This window comes from Ochotona princeps, chromosome 19, assembly GCF_030435755.1.
Source record: "Ochotona princeps isolate mOchPri1 chromosome 19, mOchPri1.hap1, whole genome shotgun sequence".
In the NCBI taxonomy this organism is placed as follows: Eukaryota; Metazoa; Chordata; class Mammalia; order Lagomorpha; family Ochotonidae; genus Ochotona; species Ochotona princeps.
This window is the reverse complement of record NC_080850.1, coordinates 38583111-38604496: the sequence shown is the minus strand read 5'-3', so window position 1 is coordinate 38604496 and position 21386 is coordinate 38583111. Positions and strand designations below refer to the sequence as shown.

The window sequence follows — 21386 nt, the reverse complement described above, 5'->3', positions numbered from 1 at the left end:
TAATACTTTCACAAGCAAGCCCTATACACTCATTTTCATAACTATTAAATATTCATTTGCATACATATTTAGAATGTCACAAGCATTCTTGGAAAACCTATTTAACAAAATAGGGATCATAAATTAAAGAAAATAAACATGCCACTCAATATATTTGGGACAGAGATAACAGTGTTTACAAGAAAGTAACTTTAATATACACATATACTAATCTACATATAGTAATCAATTATGGCATAAAAGGCCTTAGTCCTGAAATTATAAACTTACAAAAACAATGACAGAGTAAAAGAAATTATAATTTATAAGAGTAGGTATTAAAGACATACAAAAGAGGACCCGTCATGGTGGCCTAGTGGCTAAAGTCCTCGCCTTGCACACACCAGGACCCATATGGGAGCCATTTCCTATCCCGGCAGCCCTGCTTCCCATCCAGCTCCCTGCCTGTGCCTTGGGAAAGCAGTCCAGGAAGGCCCAAACCCCTGCGTCTCTGCACCTGAGTGGGAGACTTGGAAGAGACTCCGGGCTCCTGGCTTTGGATTGCTGTAGCTCTGGCCGTTGCAGCCGCTTGGGGAGTATATTAACGGACAGCAGAACTTCCTCTCTGTCTCTTCTTCTATCTGTATAACTGAACTTACAATTAAAAAATTAAAAATTAAACCTAAAAATTGAAATGCAAAGAATTCATAAAAAATGAAAGACAAAGTCAAAATTTTGCCCATTCAAATTCAATTTTAAAAAGAGAGAATCCATGATTATCATAAAGAGGAAACAGGAAAAAAAGACATTAACCAAATAACAAAATATACTGAATAATTTTACATAAAAGTTTAAAACTAGATGAAAGTGAAATGGGAAAAATCAAAGAAAATAAAATAGAAGAGTTTAAAACCGTATTAACTATTTAAAGAGATTGACTGAATTCTTTTGATTCTTCCCAAAGAAAATACCAGTCCAGACATTGGAATAGGCTCAAGGAATAAATAATGCTGGCATTAACCTAATTTTCCTAGAAAATGAAGGAATACTTTCCAACTCAAGTTTGAAGCTAGTGCTATAAAATAAATTAGCTAATTATGAGGGGGGAAATTACAGTTAATTTTATCTGAGAATTTAAAAAAAAATGACAATGGAATATTTTCAGAGTAAAGCAACAATGTATTAAAAGCTTAAAACAAGGGATAATTTTGACTTTGCCAGGACATCAATCATAATTAATCACTTAAAAATCTTAAACACATTAACAAATAGAAGTAAAAAGTAGTACTACCTCACTAGTTGTGCAAACTCATAGAATGAACTTAAATACGTGTATTTACCAAAAAATAGTAAATATTTTACAAAAAGATTCATGTATTTGAAAGGTAAAGTTTGGGGGGGGGCAGTAATAGGGTGTGAAAGAGAGAGAGAGAGAGAGAGAGAGAGAAGAGAGAGAGAGAAATAGATCTTCCTTCTACTGGTTCATTCACAAAATGATCACAACACCCAGGACTGTATCAGGCCAAAGCCAGGATCCTAGAACGCCATCCAAGGCTCCCAGGTGAACAGAAGACTCCCACGTGCTTGGGCTGTCTTCTGCTGCTTTCCCACATGCCCTGGGAAGCAGTTAAAAAATGGGAAGTGGAATGGGCAGGACTGGAGATGGCGCACATGGGGAACGCCAGAGTCACAGGCAATGTCTTAATCCACTCTACCAGGAAACATTATTCTTAATAGTGAAACATTAGAGAGATCCTCTGCACAACTAAGAAAACAATGAAGAACTTAGTGCACCTGCTTCTGTATGTGTGAAAGACACAAATGAGTACAAATCAGTAGAAAAATAAAGGGCACGTACGTGAGAATGGAAGAAACAAAGCTGTTTTTACTCCCAAAAGATGCAACTGTTTATTTAAAAATAAAGTATGATATAACAACAAAGTAAGATTGGGGAAGTTTAATAAGATTATTGGATGTCAGACAAAACATCCAAACTGTGTATGAAAAATTTCACTTAGATAAGAGGATATTAATTTCTGTATCAATGAAAATCACCCAGTGCTTTGTAATAAATTCCACAAAAAAGGAAATACGTATTTTTATGAGAGGTGATTAGGCTAAACTTGTATCAGTGAAAATGTGGGTGCAGTAATAATCTTTAGAATTAATGTAGTTCCATAAAGATCTCAATTTGTGGTGAATGACTTAGAGATTAATGAAAATCCCAATAACTATATCATCTGGACTTTTAAAAGTTAGAGTGAACACATCTTTCCGTAATGCATATATAGATGAAAATAGCCAAAATACCTTGCAAGAGGAAGCAGACGACAGTCGCAGTGAAGGTATAGGATCATTGCAAAGGGAATGATGTGAGCGCTTTGCTCTAACAGCATGGAAGAGCTGTTCTAAAAATAGGGTTACTCAAGCAGTTTAGCATTTATTCAGGAGGCTTGAATACGGCAGCAAACACACAGTATAAACGAGCCCCTGCCGGATCACCGAGGTCTGAGGAGGGTGTGTATTGCAGATGAGTGGACAACCTAACAATGTTCAGGAGAATATGACAGCATAATCACATTTCCACATTTATAAAAACAAAATCAAACTTTTCCCCCAGATAAGATATAAAGATCAGTCCCAGATAGATAGAGACCAAGCTAGACAAAGCCTCTAAGATGAAATATATGATCCTGTCTTTACGAATTCAGTCTTCAGAGAATTTCTAGCGCAATACAGAGACAGGGGCGGCAGCCTGAGGTCCTGACAGCCAAGACTGCCAGGAATCTCCAGTGTTGAAGTTTCTGATTTGTGTAATGCCTTCCTTAACACTTAATTGATGGAAGCACTCCACATGAATATTCCTTAAATGCTTATCCCACATCTTATACAAATTTCTATAATGTTAAATTATGGTTTCATCATAGAATAAGTAAATGAAGATCATTGGAATAAATGAGGAAAAATCCTTTAACATTTTTCAGAGGACTGTGAAATAGGGCACTGTTCTTTGAAGAATGTCGCAATATCTGTAAAAATTAGAGAATCACTACCCAATAATGATTGTGGATAGTTTCATCTCCAATTGCCAATCTTGAATATAGCAATTCAATGCAGAATTTTATATGTATTCATATCTCTTTGCTTATAGTGTAGCTGAACAACTCACTTCTTGTCTTCTCGCTTCATTTAGCCTCATTTTAAGCCCATTACTTAAAAAACATATAGCATAAAGGACTAGAGTATCCCCCTGTTTTACATTACTTAAACAGTATTTTCTGATCCTCTACTGTTTAATGGGTGCATACTGTGTTTTCTAATTGTAAAAAGTGCCCTTTAAGAATATGTTATATTCTTGGAATAATATCATGGACATAAAATCATTATGTAATTACTTGCCTTAGTCTTTGAATTTTGTGATTTCGGTTTAATATATTCATGATTTTACTAGTAACAGATAATATCATGAAAGCAACTTTTTAAAAAGATTTATTTATTTTTTATTGGAAAGCCAGATATACAGAGAGGAGGAGGGACAGAGAGGAAGAGCTTCTGTCCAATGGTTCACTCCCCAAGAGGCCGCAACAGCTGGAGCTGAGCCAAGCCGAAGACAGGAGCCTGGAGCTTCTTCCAGGTCTCCCATGTGAGTGCAGGGTTCCAAGGCTTTGGGCCTTCCTGCACTGCTTTCCCTGGCCACAAGCAGGGAGCTGGATGGGAAAACGGGGCTGCCAGGATTAGAATCGGTACCCATATGGGCTCCTGGCACATTAAAGGCATGTATTTTAGCTGTTAGGCCATCACGCCAGGCCCACGAAAGCAACTTTTTAAAAGCCATATCAGTGTTCGATGATTTTTGGATTGAAAAAGACTGCATTAGACATAAATCACTTACTAAGAATCTCATACAGTAACTAGATTATCCTCTTCACAGAAATGTAAGCAAACATGTAAATATAGATGTAAATGAAATGTAAATGTAAATATTATGTCATTATAAAAACAGGGAATTTTTTTGTGTAGCCAAAAGTACATACCGACTTTTCAGTATTTTTATGTTTCGAGGCAAACGTGAACAACCTGAGTAAGTACTTGGGAGGTAGTCCAGGCGTGCTGATGTTAGTTATTAGTATAGAAAACGAGTAATGGGATAGTTCTTAGGTGTTGTCACCTTCACCCCGCCACCCAACCCAGCCCAGAATGTGATAACTCTGTTCCCAAGCCTGATCGTGGTTTTTAATTCGTACTATATTTATCCATCAAAATATCTCACTGTACATTCCACATGTATGAAATTTTTATCAGTTATAGCTCAGTGAGGCTGGGGGTAAACAAAAAATATGTAACTAAGTACAATTCTGCTTACCGAAGAAGAACCTAGCATTTTGCTCCAAGAGGCTTCCCGTCACACATCTATTTGGTCCATCCTCTGAGTAAGAAGAACCAATCTCTTTTAGAAGAAAATGCAAGTTTTGCCATTTTTGCATTTATGTGTAAAATTCCATCTGCTCTAAGAGGCAGAGATTTACCATAAAAGGAGAGACACAAGGAATAGGACATAATTGAGAAATCTGGATAAAGCAATAGATCATTCTGTAGAACTTTTATAGGAGGAAATAGATGAAATAATGATGGATTGCTACAATTCACAAGAAACTAACACAGTCTCAACTGTTTCTTCAAATGTTCAAAATGAATTTTTGTACTTTTCTTTAACTCAGTAAAGTTGATAATGCTACATGTAAAATTACTGCCCCTACATTCTACTCTTTAGAATTCTCTTTAGCATGTCTCAAATATCTTCCTCTACCACATATGCCTTGATTAATGTTAGGACATACCTAAGTGGACAGGTAAGAAGGAAAATATATCGCTAATGTTCAGCCATGGGCTTGGATGCTTCTTGTGCCAGCAGCTTGATGAATGAGCTTGGGGAAATCCATCTGCCCTTTTTCATTTTCTTCAACCCTGAAATTTGGATAATTTTTCCTTACAAAATTAATTGTTTTGATTGGCTAATATCATGACACAGTTTGGCAAATACTATAGAGCGAATGAATGGTGGTCATAATTAGTAGCATTAGTGTTGTTTTCTGAGCACTTTCATGCATTAAGGAGAATTTTAACCGCCAATGGCCTAATACATCTATGTTCATTCTTGGAGTGATTTCATACCCATCAGAGATTCTTAACTAGATTCACAGGAAGTTTGCTTATCATGAAGTCTCTTATAATGCACTAACATGGCCTTTGTATTTGATACTTTTTGTAGACAATGATGCACTTAAAATGATGCATTAGATCCAAGTTAATTATCATAATGGGACTTTAGCCATTAAGAAGGCATTTCTTTTAGAAAGGAATATGGCAGCTCTCCCACACCAGATTCTTTCCAAAAGTAGGTTTGGATGGTACAGTAAGTAGGTGAAAGTGGGGAAAATTACCCAGCTGATGAGTGATCTTGCAAGAATTAGCTTTAGGTTTACATTTCTATCTTGGCAAGTGTACACCCTTGAGTTAGGCAAGTAATTTTCCCTAGACAGTGTTCCTAGCTTAAAGTTTCTCCAAGTTGCTAAGAGGCAAATTTAGCTTTTACTTTTCCTCTAATTATGGAATATTCAGTTGTTTTTGTGATTTCATGTCAGTTGACAAATCAGTAGATATTTATTTAATAAAACATTGAACTAAGTAATTACTCAATTAGAAAATGTATTGTGGCTGGGATTGTGGCATAGTGGGTAAAGCTGCTGCCTGAAACAATAGCATTTGATATGGGCACCAGCTCATGTTTTGGCAGTCCCACTTGCAATCCAGCTTCCTGCTAATGACCAGGGAAAAGCAACAGATAACACCCCAAGTTCCTGAAATCCTGTTACCCATGTGGAAAACCTAGATCAAGTTCCTGGCCTGCCTGGCCCTAGTCATTAGAGCCAGGTGAAGAGTAAACCAACCGATGGAAGACCCCCTTCTGTCTCTTCCTCTCTTTCTATAACTTTGACATTCAAAACAATATTTTAAGAAAAGAAAATGTGAAATTTCTGTTGTCTAAGCATGTATGATCCAGGTAGTGATACAGTCTACATATCACAATGGCTTATAAATATATATGCTAAATGACTATAAATATATATATAGTAAACACACACGTATATAAATACACACACACACACACACACACATATATATATATATATATATATATATATATATATATATATATATATATATATATATAATTTAAAATTCACCAGAAACACAAAGACGTTCTGTTTTCTTGAATGGTATATATTTTAAGAATGATGAAGTTAAAAATTGTTTAAAAAAATGCAGGTTAGAGTTTATTGAAGAATTCTTTATGGAGGAAGAAACTTAGAAATAGAGTTGGATTCATAAATGCAGATTAGCAGGAGAGGGTGTTCTAATAGAAAGAAATGGTAAACAAACAAACAAAACTATGCTAGAGTAAACTGTTCCAGTGAAAATTGGACTGAACACAAATTACAAACAGTTTGAATAATAGGATAGAGTAAATATTTTCTTTGAGAATTTTGGTTTTTAGAATTTGGAGAAAAAAAGAATCTTCAGGTACATGTACTAAATTTCAATTTCTTGGGGTTTATTTCTCTTTTTCCAGTGGTTTAGGATGGGACCCAAAATACCCCACTTTGGCTAAATATCATCGTGTTTTACCCTTCTGATGCAAGTGTTCTATTATCTACTTGATTTTTGTGGAATGTTAAAAGATTTAGCATATTAAATTAGTGCTGTCATATAATACATTCGTGAAACTAGAATCCTTAAAACATGCATCAATGTAGCCAAGCAGTTTACGAACAGAAGAACAGCTAAGCATATGGTTCAGTTAGAAGTAAGGAAAATCACGACCTGTCTTTGGATGATACAGGCACGGGAGGAAGGGAGAATGGTTGGGGAAGTTTAAGGAATGCACAATTTAGAGGGCCCGGGGATCTGCAGGCTGTTCACGGATAAGGAATAAAGGGTTCTAATCCCAACAGATGACAAATTCTTCAGAGCAGGGATTGAGACTTAGTTGCTTATGTGACTCCAGCTCCAGGCAATACCAGCACATGGTCAGTTCCCAACAAGCGTAGGCTGTATTGCTAGGTAAACATACCTAGTACATCTATTATACCTTTTTAACCTCTGATTTTTACATGGTTGTTGACTTGTTTTCTAAACCTTTTGACTTGCCCACGGGAATTTCATTTCATTGTTCTGTACAAATTGAAGTGATTTATGTGATTCAAAACATTTTTGAAGAATATTTTCTCTATGAGCACACAGTAGTGAAATTATATCCAATCAGCTAGACTCGATAAATTACATTAATTTAAATGCATTTTATGGGAAATGTAATCTACTTCTAGTTAGATATTGTGATACTTTTTTTCTCTTTTATTAATATTTCCACATAATATATGGCTTTTAGTGGGAAGTATTATGTCATGAGAAATGTTTAATGTCAGAAAATAAAAAGTCCACACTTTTAAAATATTACTGTTTACAAATCAGATCATTTCTAAATTAGCCAAAAATTGTGAGTGGGTCCGTGTGTTCTGTTCCCTAACCCTTTAAACATCAAAAAGGACCATCTTCAATCTCCAATTGCTGCTCCAGCTTTCCGCAGGATATCACAAAACTTCCTGGCAGGGATTTTTAAACAAGCTGAGAAGTTTTATAAGATAAAAATATTTTTTCAGTTGACTTGACAACCATGTACAATGTTAGTGGAGAGTTTATTTGCCCAAGGCTCTTTGTCAAAATGAATTTAAACTGAGATTATTAAAATGGAGTTCAGTTGCACAGTATGAAGAGAGGTGTTGCTAATGTCTTACTTAGAGAATGTTTTCCATGCGGTACATGCTACTTGGTTACAAAGCTTTATATAGAGGTGCATTTCTGCTAAAACAGCAGAGGCATTGAATGTTACTCAAGAACACAGTAAATCATCTACAGAAATGATGAGTTTTTGGTCCAGAAAGAGCAACATTCTAATGGGATGGTGTAGAGGTCTGTCTGCTTAAGCATCAGATGCTTGACTGTAAGCCACAGGTCCACCATTAACCTCAGTTGCCCCTCATCAGTAAAGTCGTAAGCATTGTAATAGAAACATTATGGGGAGATTGTGAGAATTAAATTATGTCATCACTGCAAATGACTAATAAGTGGGCTGGCACAGGTAGAGGTCCGCCATGAACTTTTTTTTTTTTAATTTCTGATCCGTAGAATCAGGACTAAACAATGTCTCCTCATCATTCCAGATGTGTGGCAGAAAAAAGAAAAAAAGTCTGTCCCAATTTAACGATAATCTCTTCTGTTACAAGTTAAATAGCTTTAGGAAAATTTCACTAATGATAAACAAAGCTTGACTCACCCAGATTCTCCACAGCTAAAACTCTAGTCCTAAATGAGAATCAGCATCCCACAAGGAAAAGGATTATCTGGACTAGAGGTTATAAGCTTCTCAGTTTAGAAAATCAGAGTCCTTGGGGGAAAACGACTAGATTGCTAAATCTTAGAAGCAGTCCTTTTCCTTCTCTCGAAGGGACACATACTTTAGGAAGTTTTATAATTTTTGAGGAAAAAAAAGCAGTTACCATTCAGGAAGGATGGCATTTGTGTGTGGTGTGCAAGACCACGTCCCCATAGATGGAGGAGTTGAACATATGCCATGTGGTGAGTGGTTAGAGAAGAATGGTCATCCACGATGTGTGCTCTAGTCAGGATATGTGGCTTAGGTGAGCTTGTGATGCTGTTAGAAAGCCACTGTGGCAATCTTTATCTGTTTGTGAGAATATTCCATAACTGCGATTTCTCAGTTTAATATCCACATAGATTCTTGCCATTATTATATTAGGGTTTTTTTTTTATGAACACTAAAACCAAAGAAAGCAACACAACACAGTAAGTTGATCTCTATGTGTCTTTAGACGAATCGGAGTAACACAGTAGAATCCACGACTTCCAGCCCAGTATGAAGGATCTTTTCACGTCGGAAGCCTTGTGCAACTACTCTACATCTTCCTCATATGGTGTTTCCAGAGCATTTCTGTCCCAACTGCTCCACTTCTGACTTAGCAGGGTTTTGCCCCCATGCCACCGCCACCCTCATGGGAGAACCACATGAACGCCTCAGTCCTTGATTTGGCCTGGTACAGCCCTGTCTATTGTAGCCATCTGGGGAGTGAAGCAGAGGATGAAAGAGCTTTCTCTCTCTCTCTTTTTCCCTCTCTCTCTCAGTCTCTCTGTTTCTCCCCTTCTATAACCTTGACTTTGGAAAACAGAACTAAATCTTAAAAAACAAAGAAACAAAAAAACCCTCTAACTTCAATTGTCTTTTCTCTTAACCCTTTGATACTGTGTTGGTTCATACATGTTCTGTGTGCTCTCCCTTAGTTTTTTATTTAAGTACAAAGATTGAAAAAACTCTGCTTTCTATTTTCTGTTAATTATTCTGTTAATGTGTGTTGAGAAACTCTTTCAAGACATGAATTAATATATGAAAGAGAAATATGAGTATACCATGAGTATAAGTAAAATGTGACAAAACAGTGTATTATCAGTTTTATTTGGAGCAGGAATTTCACAGCAGAAAATGTGATAGAATCACTGCAAATTTATTAACATAGATGAAACTTATTTATTCCTTCCATATAATTTCTTCCTTTAAAAATGGTTAATTGTAGCAATTGTGACTTTATGATAGTCTTGAAAATTTTTAATTTGTGAAAGTATATTTTTATTATCCCTGGTGACGATGTTTCTTATAATTCAGTGTTATAACATATGATGTAGATATTTTATAAATTTTTCATATGAAAAACAGTTTTAGGGCCCGGCGGCGTGGCCTAGTGGCTAAAGTCCTTGCCTTGAACGCCGCGGGATCCCATATGGGCGCCGGTTCTAATCCCGGCAGCTCCACTTCCCATCCAGCTCCCTGCTTGTGGCCTGGAAAAGCATTCGAGGACGGCCCAATGCATTGGGACCCTGCACCCTCGTGGGAGACCTAGAAGAGGTTCCAGGTTCCCAGCTTCGGATTGGCGCGCACCGGCCCGTTGCAGCTCACTTGGGGAGTGAATCATCGGACGGAAGATCTTCCTCTCTGTCTCTCCTCCTCTCTGTATATCTGACTTTGTAATAAAATGAATAAATCTTTAAAAAAAAAAGACAGTTTTATTATATAGACCACAAGGAAAGGGAAAAAGGATCATTAGGCTCAATGTCTGAGTTAGCAAGTACAAAAAAACAAAACAAGGCAAAACAAAACAAAACACTTTCCTCTTTGTGTTTGTCCAGTACAAATCTCCATTCACAAACAGCAAGTTTCATGGCTTATTATGCGAATTCATAGAGAATTATGTAAATGATTTCTGAAATAGCTGTGGTGCTACATGATGACTTGGTGCAATATTTCAGTGTGGGTTATAGAATGTGATTGACATACTCCAAACTTCTATATGAAACAGCTATCTGCAATTTGGAGCCATGGGATGGTATAGAGGCACAGTAGGTAAAGCTGCTACCCACAACACTGGCATTCCACGTCTGGAACACCTGCTTGAGAATAGAGCATATGATGAACCAAATACTTGGGCTCCTGCCACCCACACATGAGGCCCACATGGATTTCTAAACTCCTGGCTTTGACCTGGCCCAGCCCCAGCATTGCAGTCGTATGGAGAGTAAACCAGCTGATGAAATAGCTCTGTCCCTCATCTTTCTGTAATGCTTTTTCATTGTCAGTTTCTTTGTCTCTCCCCTTCCCCTGTTTCTTCCTTTCAAACAGACAAAATCTAAAACTAACATACAACCACATAATTTGGAGAGCTAATCCAAAGTTTGTAGGCGTAACCTAGGCTAGAAATTGCAGTAAATGTTATTCTGAGAATCCTGTGCCTAGCACAGGAAGAGATGTGCTGAAAGCATAAATGGGTGCAGTAGAGGCTAGTGCAAGAGGTAAACTTCATTACTCTTGAAGGTTAAGTAGAACACTTTTAGGCAAAGAAACTGAAGAAAAGGTACATTGGAGAAAGTGGGAACTGGAATTCATAGATGCCCAATGTGTACTGATTTCTACACTGTGTTCTGAAGCTGTCACCTTGGTTCACACTAAGTTGCTTTCCAATTTCTCATTGTGTAACCATTTTCAGTTTCTTCTCCAAAATTAATGCTGTAAGTATTCTTAGCTCACAGGGTAGTTTAACTCAAGCTATAAGGCCCATAACATGGTGTAAGACACATGAGACATACTAAATAATTAGTTGCAAGAAAATAAGAAGCAGCAAAATGTTGGGAAACTGTAAGTCACTTGGTATTACTGAACAGCAAATGCAATAAGTGACATGGAAGAAGTTGAAAGTGCCATGTGTTGATTTAAGAAGCTGGAATTGCCACATAAGTGACAAGAAAGCAGACATATGTCTTAATGAGATTGAATTTTAATACCTCCCACTAGGGTAGTTAGAATACTGTAATAACTGCTGAGACTATATATAGTGTAAGAATATCATAGATTCCTGTTTATAGTCATAATAGAAATAGAAAGGAGATGACAGTTGAGATAAATATTTAGAAAGTGCAATTGGCAGGGTTTGCTTCTAACACTTAGTAAACTAAATAGCCTGGGTGATAATTTGAGAGAGGCGAGAGCACATGATGGCTTGAATATTCTTTATTTGGCTGACTTAGTAGCTAGTGAAAGCATTAAAAACATGCACAAGAGACAAGGGGATTCCAGGAATAAATTCAGGATAGGAATTTAAAGCAAAGAAGGAAGTCTTTAAGAGCAGTTGAATTTAAGGTGCCTGTAGAACAATCATTTATAAATAAGAGTTACAGAAAAGAGTTTCAGCTTGAAACAACAGATTCCCAGAGCCTATGCAACTGTACCATAACATTAAAAAAATAATAATAAAATAAAAAGGACAGGCAAAAAAATATTCATTCAAGGGATAAAGATGGCAGAGGTAGAAGGTTTCCCAGAGACAATGCGTGTTCTAACAGGTGGGAAAAGATGGGCTAAGGAAGCAATTACCAAACAGATAATGGCAGGTTGGTAATCCAGTGAGCTTTCAACTTTGATAAAAGACATGGTTTCAGATTTTGAAAAAAATAGGCAAGAGAGAGAATCTAGTAAAATTGGTTAGATATGGATTCTTTTTATATGTTATATTGTTATGCAATAATTATATCTGCATTTGGATTAACGGAATATATCAAAAACATTTCATAGACTGGGTAAAAATTTTAAATTAAATACAAATATTTATTTTAAATCTGTGTCATAGAATTTTAACAATCTAAAATCAAATGTGTTTTGAAATTAATTTCTTTAAAATAATTCACTTCTCCATTGTCTTGGGTATTTAACTATTATTCAGTTGCAGTTCTGGAAATGTAACAGTAACATTTTCTCAATATCAATCTTTTTTATTTCAATTATATTCTGAATCAGCATGGGTATTAACCATGACAATGACCACCCATCATGTGCTGACGGTCTTCATATCATGTCTGGTGAATGGATTAAAGGACAAAATCTTGGTGATGTGTCATGGTCCCAGTGTAGCAAGGAAGATTTGGAGAGATTTCTGAGGTACTGTGTTCCTTTACTGCTATTGAATTGCACGTGTGTACCTGCACTGTCTGCCAACTCAGGAAGCCAACATGTAAAGTGCCAAGGCCACCAAGGAGGAAATCGAGGTGATCTTTCCATTACTCACGGTGTGGATTGGGACATGTTATCCAACCCATGTACTTTTGAGTTTACACATGATGGGCAAGCTGATTGTAAGGCTGAAAAAAATGTAAATATGAGAAAATCTGTCACAATGTTTAATTTCTTTTTCTTCAGTGTTTCCCCAGCGAAAAATGTTCATTGATTGTGACTCAACCTGTCTGTAGCTATCAAAAGAAAGCCTTTTTTTAGACAAAATCACTACTTTTCTAACATAATATTTCTAAACCTGTTCCACTATTACAATAGTGTTTGAAATTGTCTTCCTTCAACAAAAGTAATACTAAGTTCTGTTTGGGAAAAAAATGAATGCTATTTTTCTAATTTTCATTTAAATCCCTGGTTTCCTTCCTTTCTTTCCTTCTTTCTTTCTTCATAATAGGCTGGCTGAAATAAGAGATATATGTAAAATTGTTAGAAAGATATTTATAGCATTGTAAAGTCTAAGTAATCTAAGAACTCTTAGCTAACTAAAATTGCTAAAGAGAGTATAATACTATAATCTTGTTCAAAAATATGTGTAGTATATTCTGTGCATGCATGCCACGACAGCATAGAGTACAACATTCTAGCATGTAATATTTTGGACATGCCATCAGATTTTGCAATATTATCCCTATGAATATGTTTCTAAGGACATGTATTATTTTGTATGATTATACTAACATGGATCAAGATTGGGAAAAAATTTAATTTCACTTGAATCAAAGTTTCTAAATCCCACAAATATATAAAACAATGTGCACCTCACAGGATTATGCGAGCCACTTGATTAGGCTTTATAAACTGAAGTTCTATTAATTTGAACATTATTATTACTTACTAGGATTATGTTAAATAGTTGGAAATAAATGATTCTTATATATGAAATTATTCTAGTAGCATTCCATTTAAGAGTATGTAAGTAAGAGGGAAAGTATATTTTTAATGTAAAAACTTTCCTTTTACTCTGTTAACTTATCACAATGACTTCTTATGTGAAATTCAAAAATTTTCATTTCTTCACCTTGCCAGGTCAAAGGCGAGTAGCTGCCTTCTACAGACCAATCCCCAGAGTGTCAATTCTGTGATGGTGCCCTCCAAGCTGCCAGGAATGACCTACACTGCAGATGAACAGTGTCAGATTCTCTTTGGGCCATTGGCTTCCTTTTGTCAAGAGATGCAGGTAAGGGATCCTGAATAGATTGGAGAAAGGGAAGGTTAATTTATGTGGGAGTTTGTAAAAGCAATCCAGATGTAAAAAGAAGACTTTTCTAGGAAAAGGTTTGTGCATTTTCCTCCCCTGTACTTTTAAAGTAATAGAAACAAAGCATGGATGGGCACAACATGGTAACCTAGTGGCTAAAGTCCTCACCTTGCATGCGCCAGGATCCCATATGGGCACTGGTTCGTGTCTTGGCTGCTCCACTTCCCATCCAGCTCCCTAATTGTGGCTAATTGTGGCCTGGGGAAGCAGTGAGAATAGCTGCAAAGCTTTGGGCCCCTGTACATGCGTGGGAGAGCCAGAAGAAGTTCCTGGCCCCTGGCTTCAGCTCAGCTCAGCTCTGGCCTTTGTGGCCACTTGGGGAGTGAACCAATGGATGGATGATCTTTCTCCCTATATCTCCTTCTCTCTGTAAATCTGACTTACTAACTAACTAACTGAGTAGATAGATAGATAGATAGATAGATAGATAGATAAGAAGAAACAAATCGTGGATATTGAATCAAAGGCATGAGCATTTAATTGAACTCACTCAAAAATTGTTCAAGTTCAGAAAGCATTTTCATTAAACCAGTCCATTGCTTTTGTTTACAAATCTCATACTTTCTTTGCTACTGAGTGAAAATGCAATTCAGATGTTTATAATTGTGTTTATGAAGGAAAAACTATACCTTTCTGCCCCATGGATGCATTTTTTAAAGCATAGAAAATGAGTGCTGGTTTCTATATAAATGAGGGGAGTTGGGGCTAGCCTTGGAGCTTAGCTGGTTAAAACTCCATTAGTGATGCTGACATCATATATTGGGGTACGGTTCAAATCATGGCTGTTCTACTTTGCATAGTCATAATTACCTAGACAGTAGTCGTGTTAGTTCTAGATAATCTAAAAATGAGGGAAAATGGCCATCTTAGCTGATACAATTTTCACTTCTATTTACTTTCCTTTCTTTGATTCTATCTTCCTGTTACCCATCTTCTGTTTGGTCTCTTCCTGCTCCTATTCCAAGCACACACAGACACATTGAACTTCCTTCTTTGCCTATCTCTGAAAATGTAACAATTGGTCTTTAAATTATTAGCCATTTCTCAATATGCTAGGTATTGCTTTTTGTAAAACTAAGCAAGCACTGTCCAGTCCATATAAGTCCTTGAGCTCTTACCACCCATGTGGTATGTTTACATGTATGTATATATGTAATCATACACACTCACATATATGTAAAGGGGAACATATAGGGGAGCAGGCACCAATAAAAATGCTGAAAGTAGTAAAAACATTTTTCAGAAAGAAGGTGATTAGCTCTGTCAGAAGCTGAAAATGATGTGGAATAAATGAAAAGTCTGAGAATTGATTGCGATTATTGATATTTTCATCCCAAATAACTTGGCACACAGTTAGTCAAAGCTATATAGAAATGGATCAGTGAAAATCATTAGCTCCACTTTACAAATATAAGGTGGAATATTTATAAATGCAAAGGGATGAATAGTTCTGCTTGTTCATCAGCAGATTTACCTTGAAATAGATCATTGTGGTTGCCATATGTTCTAGTGTAATCTAAACTCTGCATTGAACGTTCTTCTAGAAGGGAAACTTTCACCTCACAGAAGCTGTTGATTCCTTTTGCCACTTTATCTTTAAAGCATAAACACTCAGTAAGTATTTCTTGAACTACGGAGGTAATGAATTGAAATTTTCACTCATGTAAATACTTGTTTCTCAGATATATGTCAAGGAAATAAGAGGATAACTTAGGATATTAATGCATGACTATATTAAAACCAGCATATGCATGTTGTAATCAGTCATCCTTATGACCTTCCCATTGCCAAACAGTTATGAATAAATATCAAGATTTGTGGGAGGAGAACTCCCAGCAACTTTTGACATGTATGTTTCTGGCAGAACCCGAGAAACAGTAAAGCTTTGAATCAGACAATGACAATTAACCCACAGCATCTGAGTTAGATATTTCTCTCCAATAGTTGCAAACAGACACTAAGCCCAAGCACTGAAGATCCCAGCATTGCTTAATGCTGATCTAATTAAAGATATAAATTTACCCTTAGGATAACAACTCACATCTGCAAAATGTTTAAAGGCACAGATGTAGCAATGCTTGTGAAACATCTTGACCCCACCCCAGCAATAAGTCCTTACTCTTCTGCATTAATTTGCAGATTTAATGGCTAATGTCTTTCATAGTGTTGTTCCTCAGTCTAAGCAGTTGGTGCCTTTAGGTCATCTTGCATCTGTGGCTCAGTCAGCTCCAGTTCCACCAGATCATTGTAAGAGCTTCCTTAAATTACTTAGCCTGGATGGGAATCCAGAGATATAGAGAGATAGTTCCCTAGAAACAGTAAGAATTCTCCCTGTGTCACCTTTTTCAAGGAAGAAGGAAATTCACTAAATCAGAGATTCCAGGAAATTTAACATACTGCCTTTTTTTTTTTGAACTGGTTACATGGTGATTCCATACATGTTAAATATAGATAGCCTTTATTAATATTAAATCTGACTTTGAAAATTAACATAGAACGTGCCAGTTTTTACATTTTTCTTATTATCCGCTTGATTCACCAGAATATGTAGAACTTTCTAAAACCCTCTCCTCTGATCCAAAGAACATTCTGGTACTGAAATGAGATAACTGATAAAGAATTCTGGAAGACTGTGTCTCTAGTTTGAAATTAGGAAAGTTCAGAGGCAGGAGTAATTTGAACTTAAGCAACTTAACATAAAATGCTTAGAGGACAGAGATCACATTATTTTGGACTTTTTGCGGAGCAGCAGTAGTGAATAATGTACAGTGTTGGCAGAGGGAAAGAGGGCTGACACATCAATGTAACGTAACGAGGAGTCCAGTTAGACTCTCCCATAGGTATATAGTTGACAAGGAAATTCAGTGGGTAAAGACAGCCTTTTAGCACATTGTGTTAGGACAAATGGACATTTATCTCTATTATATAATTAATTATATATTGTATAAGTATATATGAATATATAAACATATAATTAATATTCATATGTATGCTAAAGTTCACCCCAAATTTATAAAGCTATAATACATTAGCAAAAGTGTAGAGCAGCTGTTGATTTTGCAGGACATCATAGCGTGAACCATAAAAGAAAAAAAAAAAACAATTTAAAATTTTTCAAAATAATATAATTTCCTCTGAAGAAAGCTGTTAAAGAAAGGACCATAGAATGAAAGAAGACATTCCTAATAATAATGTCTGAAAAAGGAGTAATTCCAGAATGTACAGTTCCTCTAATATTCAATAAACACCAAGCAATCCAATAAAATGGACAAAACATTTGAACATACAATTCAGAAATGAAGATATGCAGCAAGCTTCTTTAAAAAAGTTCATGACATCACTAACATTGCATGAAGCAATGCAAATTAAGCCTATAAAGTGCTGCGTCTGCATACCCACTAGATCGCCTTATGTTTAATGAACTGAACATACAAACCATTGCGCGTAATAGAAAGCCACTGGAATTCTTAGACACTGTTGTGGAAATGACAAGTGGTACAATCACTTTGAATAACTTTTAGGTACTTTTTTCTTAAACAGATAAATATTCACTGATTTATGCAAACTTTTTACTCCTAAATGAAAACCACCCTCTATGATTTTGTTTATAAGTTTTTTTGACACATCTGTAATCTGTTCAGGTGAATATGCTGTATGCCTCCAACGGAAAGCCAACTGTTGTATTAGTGTTCTACAGATAAGTATTGGTTAGACCAAAGTGCCTAACACAGTTGCTTAACTGAACATTTGTCTGCATATTCCATTAACTGCTAAGATGGGGAACTTGAATAGAATGCTATGATTGTACAACTGCCTTCTCTTTATAATTATGTCAAACTTGATCTATACTTTATGAAGCTCTATTGTTAGTTACTAACAGTCACTATGTTGTTGTATCTTCTTATTCGATTGAGTCTTATTTATGATGAAAAATCTATCAGTGGTAACATCCTTTATATTGACATTTATTACATCTAATTAATCTGAAATGTTTGCTTATTTTGTGCATGAGCCACTTTTCCCCATTTATTCATTTAATGTGAGCCTAGTGATAAACATATATTTGGGATTTGCTTTTTATTAATTTGATAATTGTGACCTTCTAATTGGGATACTTAATCCACTGAAGTTTACGCATTGAAACATTTTGGATTTAGGACTAGCACTTTTTGATATGCTTTCTTCTGTAACTCTTTCCTTCCCTCTGATAAATTCCCATGCTTTCTTTTTATATTATCTGAATACGTTTTAAATTCTCTCTCTTTTTAATCATAGTTCTAGAAAATTTTTCTTCCTAATAAGTGAAATAACTTCATTTTGCTCCCTTTTTCCGTCTTTTCTTCACATGATGACTCTGTTCGATGGAAGAGTCCATCTGGATTTGCTACTTGTCTGTGTTTGGACTTTGCTCACCTTCTGGTGCCTGTGAAGTCTGTGCAGTCAGCTTCTCTCAGCAGCAGTCTTGGAGTGTGTGGAGCGGAGATGGGAAACATTCAACATACTCAGTTGGCTGTGGCCAAATCGCTATTAAGAGATACCTTTGCTAGGATGTATGTAAGATAGAGTTGTGATTTTTTTTTTTTGTCAATAAATATAAAGTTCATAATTAGTGGCTGAAGTCCAACTATGGTTACTTAAGGTAATCAATAGTTACAATTTTTTTCACCTTTTTTATTCAACTTAACCGTGATTTTCTAGGGCTTTCCTGTTAGATCATAATCCTTTCCTTAAAAAAAAAAACACATAATTTAGAAGTATCTTTTGTGGATAGCTCTATTGGGAAATGTTGTTTCTGTTTGTTTCAAGTAAGTTTTCTGTAAAGTCCATAGTAAATTTTAGTTTCAAGAAGTCCTGATTGACAGCATTTTGCTTCCCTCTGAAGACATCATGTATCCACTTCTTTATATTGATGCCAAAGTGTATCTTATCTATGTTACTAATCTTAAAACAAAACTTTTTGGCCAGTGTTGTAGCATAGTGTATAAAGCCACACCTGCAACACCTACAACTCACATAGATGCTAGTTTCAAATCCCAAATGCTCCACTTCTGATCCAGCTCCCTGCCACGGGCCTTGGAAAGCCATGGAAGATGGCTCCAGTGTTTGGGCCACTGCATTCATATGGAAGACCTAGAAAAAGCTCCTGGCTCCTTGTTTTGGCTGCCTAAACCCCTACAGTTGTGTCAGTTTAGGGAGTAATCCAGCTGTTGGGAGATCTCTTTCTCTCGCTCTGTAATAATGTCTCTCAAATAAATGAATAAATAAATATTTTTTAATTTAAAAATAAAACTTGCAACATTCCGCTATCCGTTTTGATTTACCATACATTATTCATAGATGTTCATTAATGGTAATGAATTTTTTGAATGGCAAATTTGATAAGCTTTTCAAAAACTGAATTATATCACACATTTTATATTTACAGATACAAAATCATAGATTTTAAGTTAGTGATGTGCCTGAATATATTAATTAATCTGCCAATCTTATTCTTATTTTACCTTATTATTATTATTTAACCTTATCTTTCTGGGAATAAAAAAACACAAAACTTTATCATGTGGCATTGCCCATTTCTATAAATGACTTCATTGTATGTATTAAGCTTTCTTTAACATATTTAAATGTGAACCCAGTGCAGTAGCCTAACAGCTAAAGTCCTCACCTTGCACACTCTTGGTTCCTGGCTTTGAATTGGTGCAGCTCCTGCTGTTGCAGCTGCTTAGGGCGTGAATCAGTGGACAGAAGATCTTCCTTCTCTTCTGTTTCTCCTCTTCTTTGTATATCTGCATTTCCAACAAAAGTAAAATAGATCTTTAAACAAAATATATGTAGATGTAAATTGACAGTGGCAGCCTGTAGTGGGCAGGTTGAGCTGCTGCTTGGGACTTAGGATGTCTGCGTTCGGTAATGCAGTGCCTGACTCTGGTCCCAGCTATTCTCTTTCCAATTCAGTTTCCCACAAATGCACCTTGACAGGCAGATGATGGCATCAGCACTTGAGTCTCTGTCACCCACATGGCAGGTCCAGATGTGCTTCTAAGCATGTGGTTTCTCTTGCTGCCCTTCCCTTCCAGTGCCTTTCAAATAAACATTTTTTAATGTGTAAGTTCATAAATACATAAATCTTTGTTATCAAAATTCTCTGTCTCATGTGAGTCTCACAAAGTGTTTAAAAGTGTATCCTTTTGTCCATTCTCCAGAAAGAAGAATGAAAGAGCGGAAATTTTGTTGAAAGATGTGTTATTTTTTTGACCAGGGGTATTCTTCAGGCAAAGGTAGCAATTAGTTCTATCTATTCCATGGTTAGAAAAGTTTTCTAGTTTTAGCAAATATTTTGCATTTTATGTAGGTTGTCAGACTTACTGTAATAAAGTTGTCTACAATGCCTTTATATATATATATATATTTAAATACATTATCTTTAGTTTTATCCTTATTTTTATTCCTAGTAGGATTTAATATAATTCTTTTTCTTGATAAATTCTCAATTGTATTGTTTCCTATTCTTTAATCTCCCTTCCTCTTTCTCGCACACATGCATACATCAACACACTCTGTCATACATATAATAATAATAATAAAATATTCTGTGATTAAAAAAGAATCTTTAAAACAATACGATTCCATTGCAGTCTCATTTGTAGTAAAATGATGTTCGTGAAATTGTATTTTAGGAAGAGATACGAAGAACAGCAAGGAGTTACCTGCTCTAGGATTATTACTTCCATGTACATGCACTTAAGATTGTTTTACTTTATTATAAATTTCAGAACATCTTAAAGGATGTATTTGTTATAAAGAAACACATAAGTGAGGTCCTTTGAAGATAAATTTTATGATATTCTTAGTTGGACAAATAACCCTCTTAAAAGTATAGTATATTTAAGCATTTATACAAGTATTTAAAAAGCCTACTTGAGATAAACATCTAGGTTCCTATTATGGCTTTCAGTGATCTCTTTTTATCATAGAAGTGCAAAAAGGAAATGCTATATCCTTTGTATTCTTTAGCCAGAAATGAGTAGCATGGTGCATTCCTATTATAGATTTTTATGTAAAACATTTTAAGTTTTAAAATCCTTTTCTTATATTTTAATTTGAAAAAAAAAAAACCAGTATTTGACTCATACCTGTATGACATATTGAACAGGTTTTTTTTTAATCATAATCCAATACCCAGCCTATCCCCACAGAAAGCAGTTGGTATTACATTGCTCTCATATCACGCATTTGCAACCTACTTTCAAGGTGAAAATAGTCCACGTCATTTTCCTTCAATGTTTTCCTGCTCTCCCTTTTGACAGTTTGGTTTGAACTCCTGAATCTGAGCTATTTTTAAGACTGAGACTGTAACTTACTTCCCAGAAGAACTGTAGACCTGCAGAGCACAAAGCAGCCAAAAGA

At 35.7% G+C, this 21386-nt stretch overlaps 1 protein-coding gene across 1 annotated transcript in view; it reads left to right on the top strand.

Annotated features, from left to right (window-relative positions):
- Positions 1-21386, top strand: part of ADAMTS19 (ADAM metallopeptidase with thrombospondin type 1 motif 19) — a 182602-nt gene that overhangs the window by 88376 nt on the left and 72840 nt on the right. The window contains exons 9-10 of the mRNA XM_058677493.1: positions 12452-12592; positions 13748-13898. Of these exons, the coding sequence (XP_058533476.1) occupies positions 12452-12592; positions 13748-13898 (292 nt within the window). The remainder of the gene's footprint in view (positions 1-12451; positions 12593-13747; positions 13899-21386) is intronic.